This window comes from Macrotis lagotis, chromosome 6 (genome assembly GCF_037893015.1).
Source record: "Macrotis lagotis isolate mMagLag1 chromosome 6, bilby.v1.9.chrom.fasta, whole genome shotgun sequence".
NCBI lineage: Eukaryota > Metazoa > Chordata > Mammalia > Peramelemorphia > Peramelidae > Macrotis > Macrotis lagotis.
Window position 1 is genome coordinate 128278939 of NC_133663.1, and position 13229 is coordinate 128292167.

The 13229-nt window shown below is 40.9% G+C and overlaps 1 protein-coding gene across 2 annotated transcripts in view; it reads right to left on the bottom strand.

The window, feature by feature from the left end:
• TBC1D4 (TBC1 domain family member 4) overlaps positions 1-9182 on the bottom strand; it is a 196179-nt gene extending 186997 nt beyond the window's left edge. For both annotated transcript variants that reach the window (XM_074191812.1, XM_074191811.1), the window contains exon 1: positions 8706-9182. In XM_074191812.1, the coding sequence (XP_074047913.1) occupies positions 8706-9182 (477 nt within the window). The remainder of the gene's footprint in view (positions 1-8705) is intronic.
• Positions 9183-13229: the final 4047 nt, after the last annotated feature.

A 13229-nucleotide genomic window follows, 5' to 3' on the forward strand; every position in this document is an offset into this window, starting at 1 on the left:
GAAATAAAGAGAGACAACAATGATGTGGTCAGAAAGTTCTAGATGAAGAAATAGAAAATCTGAGTTCCAACCCTATTTCTGGGTGACTTATTCTGAACTTTGGTCATGTTATTTAACTTGCCTAAGTCTCATTATTTTTCTATCTATAAACTGATAGGGTTGTCTTCAGTGAAGATCCCTTCAGATCCAAACCTAGGCCCTATGAACACAAAACAATCTCAACAGCATGCTACCTGAAGAAAGAAGAGGCCTGCCTTCAGGGCCCCTGAGGCTGGGGGAGGAGAAGCCAGAAGGGAGGGGCCAGAAGAGATGGACCTTGTCCACCTATCCCATTACTTCCTTGAGATGCCCAGACAGTGCATGTCAAATGTAAAGGGAGATTTTACTTGTTTATTAGCTCCCAACAAAATGTCTGTGTATCTTCTGAGGGGAGTCTAAAGAATTCTATTAGCATGCTTCCCACATCTCGGTATCTGTTCATGAGCTCTTGTGAGTCCTTGATATCCGATGCATTTTCTAGGAGATAAAAATAAGGACCATAAAATTAACTAATATGCATGTGGTATATTGAAGGCTTGTATGGGATTTCAAGAACCTGCTACTCCAAATTTGGAGAACACCAAATCCAAACTATACCTAAAATTATTTGGAGGGCTTTATCTCAGAATAAAACCTCAAGGTGAAAGTAATTATTTAAAGCAGAAATTAATCCTCTTGTGGTCAGGCTCCAAAGATTGATTTCCATCTGTGCAAGCCCAGAGTCTGTGCAGGAGGCCTCACATCACAAGTTACCTTACTAAACACTTTGAATGTGTTTGTGTATATTATGCTCCTTAAAGGTAGGCACCATTTTCATTTGTGTCCTTGTATTCTCATATACATCTTCATCTATATAAAAAGCATAGTACCTGAAACAGTAAAAGCTTAATAAAAGTCTGAATAGTGCAAACTGTAAAAGTTCACTATCAAGATACTATTAGAATCAGACAATCACAAGTTTGGAAGGAATATAGATCATCCACTTCTCAACTAAAACACCTCCAACAAGGTATTAACCAACCTTTGCTTGAAGACTTCCAGTAAGGTTAAATTTTCTTTCCTCCTTGGCCCTACTCACCACCACAACAACCTTTTTCACTTTTCAGCAACTCAAATTGTTTGGAAATTTTCCCTAATATTGAGTCAAAATCTTTCTCCTAGTAACTTCAATAAGAGTTCTTATTACAGCGATCAGATTTCTCATCAAAGCAATGATTAGTTCATCCATAATTTGAAAAAAAATCCTTTTAATAGGCTTTGTCTACTATTTTGTTTTGTTGTACAAGGCAATGGAGTTAAGTGACTTGCCCAAGGTCACACAGCTAGATAATTATTGAGTGTCTGAGGTCACATTTGAACTCAGGTCCTCCTGACTCCAGAGCTGGTACTCTCTGCACTGTGACACCTAGCTGCCCCCCCCCTTCTATTTTGAATACAGTTACATCTTAGAATCTCGAAAATATATTCACCAAAAGGGAAAAAAAATCCCTCTAGTTTAAAACTGGTACTATAATCTAGGAAATGAGTTACATTCACCATGCAAATAAAGTTGACTCATCATTTTTTTGGCCTACAAATGTCAAATATGGATTGCACTGATTATAAACATGTACAAAGGCAAAGTTAAGTTGTATCATTAATTTATTTAAGATTTTAAATAATGTCATCAATACATTGTAACCAAACCCCTCCAAGAAGATCCAAAAACTTCACTAAAAAAAAGCCAATTCCTCAGATAGAAGACTCATTACATACCCTACCTCCTATCCCCATGTCAAGTTTGTTTTTAATACACAGACAATTAGAGAATTGTTTTGAGAGAGCTCAAAAGACAGGAAAGCCAGTGAAAGAGAATCAAGTCAGTATCCACTAAATCCCATGACCCAAATAACAGAGGTCTTGTATAGGTTGGCTCATCCCATTTGCCATGTAAAAAAAAAGGAAAAAAAATGACTTCTAGGTCAAGAAAGCAACAGAAAATAGAAAAAAAGGGAGAAATATTTGCCATTATAAAAATGAAAATACAAATACAGGGAGAAGACAGGAGAGTAGCAAGTTTAAATGAAAACACTATTAGCTGAAAATCATTTTAAATGTTTGAAAGCCTAAGTTAAATTGTATCTGGTCATTGTTTTTTAAACTAAGGGCATTTTTTAAAAGATTATACTTTCTCAGATCAAAGTAAAAACATAACTTTTGCTTTTATAGACTGAATTTGGACCCTGAAGAATTTAGTCTCCCATTTATAATGGTACCCCTAATGAAACAGTATTTTTCATAACACTGTTTCACCCAACTTGTTTTTACAATACCATTTAATGAAGAGGAGTGGAGATATGTTCATTCCCCAAGCAGCATTTGAACATTTAAGATATAAAAGTAATATGTTTGCATTTCACAATGGAGTCACTCAAGGGACAAAAGCATGCAAAGTACATGTGGTTAAGCTGGAAGAATGCTTCTTAAAATGAAACTCTAAACACTGGTAGAAACTGTAGAACCAGGAGAACAAGAACAGTCTATAAGGTTTCAACCAACAGAGCACAAAATAACCAAGTGTAATCAAAATGAGACACTGCATCCTTCACTGTGATGCTTGTAGCTGGGCAAAGACAACATATGAACAGATGCTCCTACACTTCCCTGGGGGCAGCAACTGTAGACTTCAATGCTTCTTATTCTCTGCCCTCTGCTGCCTCAATCTGTCCAAGAGGCAAAAAAGACTGAAAATGGAAAGTTTCCTTCCCCTTTCCAACAGCCCCTCAGATTTCCTCAGTGTGTCAGCCTAGAAGAAAGATGCAAACTGATAAATTCTGGTCCCTACTCCTGCAAGAGGGAAGCTCCTGCTAGTTCTACAGTCGAGGAAGAGGAATGAAGAACTAGCTGATGCTTCCAAAGAACATTCAAGAACTCTAAACCATTCCTCTATGACAAGAGAGTGGCCCAAGATGTATGACCCAGTAGAGCTGCCTATAAATGATCAGAGTTCATCCTGGAATTGACCTTGAGGAATTTGGGGGTGAAAGGGAAGAAGATATAGAAAGGACAAGACAGCTGAAGGACAAAAAAGAAAGAAATTATTAAAGGAAAAAGATACAGCATACAACTAGCCATAATGGTTTAAAGTTGATCTTAAATAGGCTTAGAAGTCAGAGAGATGAATGTGGCTTGTCATTTGATTTGTTTCTCTGATTTTTCTGATCAACATATCCTACTTACCATCAAAAAAAAATGAGAAACTCTAGTTTTAGAATACTTGTCCAAAATGAAGTTGAAAGTTCCTATCTTGCTTGAAATAATGAAAACAGTTTAATCCTTTAAAGAAAGTAATAAAAAGATAACAATTTTATTGTTGAATTTTCATAACATGTCTTGCAGTTTATCTCTGAAAGCAGTGCCAAGGAGTGTTTGTGTGTGTGTGTGTGTGTATAAAATCAATGAAAATGTTTTATGATAACCATTTCTCTTCTAAATGCCCACAGTTACCCTTAGTTTTTTTTCCTTTTTTTTTAGGTTTTTGCAAGGCAAATGGGGTTAAGTGGCTTGCCTAAGGCCACACAGCCTGGTTAGTTTTAAAAGTAAACTGCAAAGAAAAATTATTTTTATCCCTCAAAAAAAACTTATAAACATTAAATGTTTATTTAAAAGAAAAACAAACATTTTTCAACATTTTCCCTGAACTTTTAATAAAATAAACTTTTTTCTTACATATATTTCACCCTTTCAGACACAGTGCCTAAATGGAAAAAAAAAATGGTAGTCATTTCAGTCAATCAAATAAAATGAATCACTGCTGTCTGTGAAAAGGAGCCTGTAAGTGCCTATTATCTAGGTTGGCAGCATGAAGTGAGTGGTGTGGTAGATTTGGAATCAGAGGATTATGACTTGATTTCTACTTATTTCTAAAAACAAACATTTCTTAAATACTGCTTTGGTTCCTCTTTTGGACCCTATTCCTATTCCCAGAGAACACATTACTATGGCGATTCTATCATAACACTCCAAGTTTCTCAAGTGTTTCTTCTATCCCAGAGGTCACATTTACATAAAGGAAAATAATTTGAATAGAATTGGTTATTTCTGCACAGACATTGTTACTTCCTGTAGACAGAAGCCCTAGCAGCCTAATCATCCTTTAGGCCAGATGCCCAGCATATACTGCTAAGTTAGCTGGGCAGCCCCATCAACCAAAAGCAATAAGGCAATGAGGAAAGATAGCAGCTGGAAAATTCTACCAAGTCCCTGGCTGAAAGTTTCTCTCTAACATTTTTCTTAATAGCTGATTAGGAAGAACCACATTGTCTATGCAATGGTGGCAACATATAAAAAGCATAAAACTCATAATAAAATAATAATATCATTCCATTTCTATAGGGCTTTGCAAGAGACTGCCTCACAAAAACTGTGAAAGAGGGGAAAAAGCAAAATGTAAAGTCTTTGAAACCAGAGATTGTTTCTTTTTTTGGTCCTCTTTAGATTCTAAATTCAAGTAGAAAACATATAGAGGAAGATATAAGTTAAGGCTTACTTGCCTCTTTAGTCCAAAAGGCTGTGAAACTTTACAATTTCCAATGCTAGAAAAAGGTTGGTTTTCTTTTAGCTGTTGCATTTTTAATCAATAAACTCTGTGAACTATATATTAATAAATGTAGTATTTCTTTAAAATACCTTTAGAATCAGGGCAGCTAGGTGGCACAGTGGATAAAGCACTGGCCCTGGAGTCAGGAGTACCTGGGTTCAAATCCGGTCTCAGACACTTAATAATTACCTAGCTGTGTGGCCTTGGGCAAGCCACTTAACCCCATTTGCCTTGTATAAAAAGAAAAACCTAAAAAAAATTAAAAAATAAAATACCTTTAGAATCACTTCAATTCTCTCCCTTTCCTAGTTTAATTCCTACCATATACCACTAAAATGGGACATGGTCAGAACCTTACAAGGAAATATCTTGCTCTTTTATTGTAACCACCATGAAACTACATATTAAAAGAAACCCTGCTTTATCATTCTAAATCGCAAAATGTTGTCTCATTTGTTAGATAATCCAATCCCCACTCCACCCCCACTGATGCATTAATCAATCTTCTCTATAAACATCCCTGAGAAGTCCTCATTTGGCCTGAATTTTCTCAAAGAATCTGAGCTGGTAGAAACTTGGCTTGCCCTTTAGTTCAGTCTATATTAAGAATCCCCTCTACAGACTCCAGATCCCAGAAGATCCCCAACTTCTAAAGGCAACTGATTAATATTCTTTTGCATTACCTATAGTGAAGATCACCTCAAAATTGATTCATAAAAATCAATAAAACCTTAGTGCTTGGAAGAGATCTTTACAGATGAGTCAACTAGAGCTTGAAGAGGTTGTCCCTTGCCTCAAATCTCAGAATGATTTTCTTTTAGTCAGTCAACAAATATTAAGGACTTTCTACATATGCTAAGTACAAGAGAACTTGGAAGAAGAGCGTATTCACTTAATCTAGAATTCTGAGTGGGAAAGGAATTCATTGATAATCTAATATAATCTCAACAAGGGAAGCTAGAAGATGCAATGAATAAAGCTTAGTCTTGGAAGTCAGGAGAATCTGAGTTCAAATATGATCCCAGACACTTACAAGCTGTGTGACCTTGGGCAAGTCACTTAAGCCTGTCTGCCTGGCATCCAGGTCCACCTCCAGGCATCCTGATGCACATCTGGCCCCTGGACCCCAATGGCTCCAAAGGAAAAAAGTGAGCTTGAAGACTTAGCACAGCAGCCCCTCCATCGAATCCAATTCACATGCTTATCACAGCATTACCTCTCTAAAGTCATGGTCTTCTTCCAGAAGCGAGGACTAACAACACTAATCTCAATCAAAAACATGAACCCACTTCTTGACATTGGCCATGACAAGTGGTCATCTCTACCCACTGTTGAATACTTCTCTGATGACCTTATCAGAAAGGCCATTTCATTTTTGGATAGTTCCCCAAACAAATACAGCTTTTATAATTATTACCTACTGGCCCTATTTCTACCCTAAGAAGATATAGAAAATATAATCCTTCCATATGACAGCCCTTAATTTAAAAAAAAAACCATCTATTAATAAGTCTTTTCTCTAGAGTGAATATGCTAATCCATCCACTGTTTCTCAGACAAGAATTCCTATCAATTTAATTTAAGCAACATACATCTCAATCAATAATCAATAAGCATTTAAGTGACTATGTTCCAGTCACTTTGCTAAACACTAAGAGATACAAGAAGAGACAAAAGGCAGTCCCTGCTCTCAGGGAATTACATCTATTGGAGTTCTCTCCAAAGCCCTGGCTCAAGGTACAATACAAGTAACTGATATGAAATGAAACATGATTTGTCTCCCTCTTATAGCTTTCCCAGTACAAAAGAATTAGGGCTATTACCCAGTGAATTAAAGAATGGTAAGTCTAAATACACCATTACTTGGAAAATAATTATACATTAAAGTTCTAAGCACTTAAAATGTAAAGGGAGGAAACAAAGCAGAGAAAGTAAACTGTAGATCAATATAATTTTAAAAACTTACATGAAAGATTAGCAAGTAGTCTACAGAAATATTAAAAAAAATTATGTTTGATAACTAGTTTAGATTTAATACAAGGAAAGGAGGTTGGCCCAACATAAGGAAAAACAATTGACCATTCATGAATATGTCACTCAAAGAACTGCTACTATTATAGAAAATTTAGTGGAAACAGAACCTACGCAGCCCTAACCCAAAATGCAAATCATGGTTAGCTACAAATAGCAATGATATGTTCTACATCATACTTTGATAATTTCTAGCAAGAGTAACTTACCAAATAAAATAAAAAAAGAACCACATTAAATTATCAAACATACCAGAGCCATAAACTTGATAATAACTACAGAATATTCATTTGCAAAAAGTTACTTCTTTCTCATTGATTTGGCATTTCTATATACCCAAGCAAGATATGAAATTGTTTAACATGTTTTGTGCCTCTCTCTAATGCATTTACCACAAAGCATTCTATATCATGATTATTTGATATGTTTGTGTCTGAATTTCTACTAGATCATACACTCCACTGGAAAGTCAACCTACAATATTGATGAGTCAACAATTTCTTACTTCTAATCATGAATAAGTTATTTAACCTTTCTCAGCCTCAGTGTCCTAATCTGTAAAACAAGGGTTAGGGTACACTTGACACCCATGTCTTTTAGATTTATTACCTAGATAGAGTTGAAAATGTATATAAAATACAACTCAAGTACCAATTATTTTATTTTTTTTTTGAAAGGCAATAGGATTAAGTGACTTGCTCAAAGTCACACAGCTAAGTACTTATTAAGTGTCTGAGGTGGATTTGAATTCAGGTCCTCCTGACTCCAGGGCTTAGGGGGCCCCCCAGGTACCAATTTTTATAACAAGGGCAGGAACAGTTTACTGTATGTATGTTATTTATGTATGTTGAGCTGTTCCATGTAAATAACATTTTCCCTCCAAAGGACCATATATATATATATATATATATATATATATATATATATATGTATATATATATGTATGTATATGTATATGTTGATCTGTTGTATGTAAATAACATTTTCCCTCCAAAGAACCACGTATAAATGTGTGTATGTATATATATATATATATATATATGTATGTTGGTTGATCTTTTCCTTGTAACCAACATTTTCCCTCCAAAGAACCACGTATAAATGTGTGTATGTATATATATATATATATATATATATGTATGTTGGTTGATCTTTTCCTTGTAAACAACATTTTCCCTCCAAAGAACCCAAAGCATATTTCAGGCTTTAAATGATTGGCTGGTTTTTTTAACCATGTATTCAGCCCTAATCACATTGCAGAAATTTGTCATAAATGACTTTGTGGATATATATTTTTAGTCAAAAAATAATGGCCACTGTGAGAAGCAGCTGTGGCAAAATGAATGGGAATAAACTTTCGAAAATCAAGAAGATCAGATCCAACTGCGCGCCTGAAAAATGGTACTTTTGGACCGCTGGCCTTTGGAGGCAGATGCCTGTAGGAGGGATAGAGCCCTGGGCCTGAAGTCAGGAAGCCCCGAGTTCAGATTCTGCACCAGACCTTCGAAAGCTTTGACTTTGCAAGTCGAATCTCCTCTCCTTGCCTCAGTTTCCTCAACTATAAAATGAGGCGCTTTATCAGTGCTTTCCCCAGGTGCCATCAGGTGGAGGAACCCCGGATCTGAGGGGGGGGCGTTCCCACACTGGAAGTCTTCTACACGCCTGACCCAGACCAAAACAAACAGTTTCGGTCCGGAAACCGTCTGATTCCTCACATTGGGGCATGGGGGTTCGGTGTCGGCCCGGGCCCGGGGGGCGCCGCCGCGCGGTGACTGGTGCCACGGAGCGTGGCTGGTCCCGCGGGGCCGCCCCACTCCGCGCCACCGCCCCCCCCTTTCCCGCCCCGGCCGCGGCGGGGGGCGTTGGAAGGGCCTGGGCGCGCCCCCTCCCCGTCCATAGACCGTCCTTCCTCCTGACGTCGGGGTGCTGGGGACACAAGGGGGGTCCGGCCTGAGGGGCCCCGGGGACGCTCCCTCCCTTCCCCTTCGCGCCCCCCCGGGCCCGGCTCGACGGCGGCGGCCGGGGGGGGGGGGCTCGCGCCCCCGGAGGCACTTGCCTGGTCGGGGTCGGTGGCCCGAAAGACGTGACAGGCCACGCGGGACTCGGGGTCCTCGGGCTGGGCCCGGATCAAGTAGGCGAAGTAGGTGAGGTCGTGGCTGTTGTGGATGAAGCGCGAGATGTGCTGCGCCCTGTGCTCGAAGATGAGGGTGGCGGGGGCCGGGGCCGGGGCCGGGGCCGGGGCGCCGGGGGCCGGGGGGCCCGGGGCCGGGGGCGCCGGCACGCAGCGCAGGTGCGGGGCGCTCAGCAGCAGCAGCACCTCGCGGGCCGCCCCGGGCTCCGGCTTCTGGCCGCGGCGCCGGATCTCCGCCATCAGCCAGGGCAGCATGGGCAGCGTGGTCCTGCGGTCCAGGCACGACCAGCCCACGTACCACAGCCTGAAGCGCTTCTCCCCGGCGCGGCCCGGCGCGGGCTCCGGCTCGGGGCCCAGGGGGTGCGCCAAGGGGTGCTCCGGGGCGCAGCTCGGGGCTTCCATCGCCGCTGCCCGGGAGGAGCTGGAGGGAGGGAGGCAGGGGTCCGGCCGGGACGGGCCGCTCCGTCAGACAGCCGCGGCCCCCGGCCCCTGGGGTCCCGCCGGCCGCGGCTCCGCTGCCCCCCGCCGCCGCCGCCGCGCTCTCCCCACATCCAGGCGCGCAGAGGGAGGCGGCACGGGCCAGGGGCGGGGCTGCGTGCCCCAGCGGCCTGGGCGGGAGCCGCCACCCGGAGAGGCCGCGGGCCGGGCGAGGCCGGAGGACTGCGGCGCCCACGGCCCCGAGCAGCCGCCGCCGTGGAAAATAACCACACCGAACGTGGCCGGGCCGTCCCCGCTCCGCCCCTCCGCCGCGGCTCCGCCCCGGCCCGCCCGAGGGCGCTGGGGTGGCCCCCGGCCCGGCCCCCTCCTCTCCTCCCCGGCCGGGAGGGGCGCGGACGCGCGCGGACCGAGCCAGCCGCTCCGCTCACCTGGGCTCCCCCGGCCCGGGCACCGCCCCCCGCCCGCAGCAGCCCCAGGGTGGGCTGCCCACAAGTGCACCCGCAGTCTTACACTGGTGTCTCCCCAGACTCCAGACCGCAGTAGAAAACACTGCTAATTAGCCACCAGAGCTTTGTTTTTTGGTGAAAAGTTACAAAAAAACTGGAAATAAGGTAAAAGCCCTTGGGTGAAGCAAATCGCAATGTAAGAAGGGAATGGAATAGAAGTAGAAACAGGAAACTTGGGAGGACTCGGAGCGCCTCGAGATCGCGCAGTGGAGGGGCCAGGACCCCAGAGCCCCGGGTGTGAAGGGAGGGAACCCGGTGTAACTGAAGCGGGCCCTGGGCCCCTGCGGAGGGGACCGGGCTGGTAGCAGACGGAGCCCTCGGCGAACGCGGCCCGAGCGCGGGTGCAGGATCAATCGGGCAAGAAAGGCGGCCAGAACCGGCCCGCAGCGCCGGGTCCTGTTGGTGTGTCGGGGCCGAGATGCGTTTTGTGTTCTTCTGGAAAGGAACCTAGTTGTAAATGAAGATGATGTGAAAGGTGTAAACGTGTGTGTGTGTATGTATGTATGTATCCATATATGTGTGTGTGTGTGGATGGCCCTCATTACAATTATTTTTTTTGCAAGGCAAATGGGGTTAAGTGACTTGCCCAAGGCCACAAGCTAGGTAATTATCAAGTGTCTGAGGTCAGATTTGAACTGAGGTACTCCTGACTCCAGGGCCGGTGCTCTAGCCACCCCACCCCCCAATTACAAATTTTTGACTTTCCGGTAGCCATCCTGTTGAGCACTTTATCTTGCCCAGGGTCACACAACTACCTTAATCATAGTTGCTAGGATGCACAATGTTATCACACCTTACACCATTTTAGCCGCAGTTCTCGCAATTAGAAAGTTCAAAGAACTCTAAAGACACAATTTAATTGTTTTTGTAATTGACCATTAAAAATTTTACCAAGTGGGGAGTCCCATTGTACTTAGTGATTTCTTCTAGGAAAAATAGAATCCAAAATGAAATAGTGTTTTTCACTTTATGTAGGCACTGTCAGGGATACAAAGAAAGGCAAGAGACAATGCCTGCTTTCAAGGAGTTTATAATGAAATGGGAGAGACGACAAGGAAACAAATATTACAAACAAGCTATATAAGAAATAAGAATATAATAAGAAATATAAGAATAAGAAATAAAAAATAAATAAGAAATAAATAAAATAAATAAGAAATAATAAACAGAGGAAAGACCGTAAAGAGTAGTTGGGAAAAGCTTCCTATAGAAGGTAGGATTTTGGTTGGGAATGGAAGGATAATAACACTATTGGAGGCTGACATAAACATATAAGATTTACAAAAACTAAGCAGTCAAAAGATATGAACAGCTTTCAAAATAAGAATTTGCAAACCTACTAACAATCACGAAAGATTGCCCCTTAATCAGTAATAAGAGAAATGCAGATTAGAATGACTTTAAGATTTCATCTCACACCCAGCAAACTGGCAAAGATGACAAAAGATAGAAATAATTGGTGAGATTTGGAAAAACATGACTTAGTATTGAAGAACTGACAGAAAATAATTTTGAATTATGTGATTAAGTCAATCATTGCATTATTATCATCCTCACTTTACCCAGGTTGGTGGGGGGGGGACAAAAACAAAGTTAAAAAGATGCTTGACTTCCCCAAATATGTGTCAGAAGTGAGACCTGGGGGCATTTAGGTGGCACAGTGGATAGAGCACCGGCCCTGGAGTCAGGAGTATCTGAGTTCAAATATGATCTCAGACACTTAATGATTACCTAGCTGTGTGACCATGGACAAGCCACTTAACCCCATTTGCCTTACAAAAAACTAAAAAAAAAAAAAAGAAGTGAGACCTGAACTTAGAGCTTGCTACCTCCAGGACCATGCTCTATCTATCCCCTAAGCCACCTATTTGGCAAGAACTGAATGAAGTGATTCATAACTGATTACACAATTACAGTAATGTAAACAAATGCACATCCTGATGTCTAGTGGAGCTATGTATCCTTTCAGATACTGTGAGGCACAATCCTTGTGTTTGTTCATTTTGCTTAACTGTGGTTTTTTTGGTTTGTTTTGATTTTAAAGGCATTCAGGGTTAGTGTCTTGCCCAGGGTCACACAGCTAGTAAGTGCCTAAGGTCACATTTGAATTCAAGTTTTCTGGAATCCAGGGACCCTAGTTAAATGCTCCATCTGTCTTTCCTCAAAGAAGGTCCAAAGGCATACCCTGAAATGACTTCAGTATAAAAATAAATAGTACCCATAAAATTCGTTTTTAAATGATTAGAACTAGAAGAGATGAGACTTTAATAATAACAATCAATATATATGTTGTGCTTCAGAGCTTGCAAAACATTTTAATATATGTAATCTGAGTTGAACCTCACAAAATCCTAAAAGAATTGTAGGTCTTACTATTCTCATTTTTTTTAGATTGCTTTTTTTTTTGCAAGGCAAATGGGGTTAAGTGGCTTGCTCAAGGCCACACAGCTAGGTAATCATTAAGTGTCTGAGATCGGATTTGAACCCAGGTACTCCTGACTTCAGGGCCAGTGCTTTATCCACTGTGCCACCTAGCCACCCCAACTATTCTCATTTTAAAGATGAGAAATCTAAAGCTGAGAGAGGTTCTGACTTGACTATGATCACTTAGCTATTATCAGAAATAGATTCTGAACCTCATACCTGGAAATTCCCCTAGAATAAAGCAGGTTGGTTTGAACCCAGATTATTAGGTGCAAGGCTGGGCTATATTTATATATGTTGGCCGATTTTGTCTACTGTCAGCCCTAACCATACAGAAAAAGTAGGCTAAATGCATTTTTCATTTCTAATATATTATTCACAACAACTCTAGGATATTATATTTGACTATGTAACAATCTACTTCTGTGTTTCATGAAACAATGTAATAAAAAAGCTATGAATTTATCACTAAAGGTGTTAATTTGTAAATGAATTTGTAATCTTATTAATTTCTTCTCTCTATTTCCCCAAGTTACCTAATTGTTTATAAGTAATCTTTAAACTAAATTATTAGGCCCCTCTGTGCAATAAATAGCAAAGATTACCATCATTTGATGGTTCAGAAAATTATTAAAAGTAACTCATTTTGTAGAAAATTTAAAAACCTCTAGATATAATTTCTCTAATATATAATTAATAGTGAAATTATATGAAACTATGTTTTAAATGACATTATAAAACATTGCATATTATTTCATTTGGATTTGTTTCAGCACAGTGCTATGCCAGAGCAAAAATTTAGCAGATTAGTTGATTTTTACTAAGAATTTGATCAGTGATGATAGAAAAGATTCCTTCAATTAAAATGTAATCTTTAACCTGACAATTTTGGTCTACTTGTTTGTACTGAACAAACTAGAATTTCCAAATATTGCTCTTGCCCACAATTTGAGTGAAAGTGGGAACAAAACAATATGGGCAGACATGAGATTTGAATTGACTAATTTTCCTCTCTAGTTACAATCAATATTTTTTAATATTCTGAAGTTAATTAGACAAAGAATTTTAGTCAGGATAAATC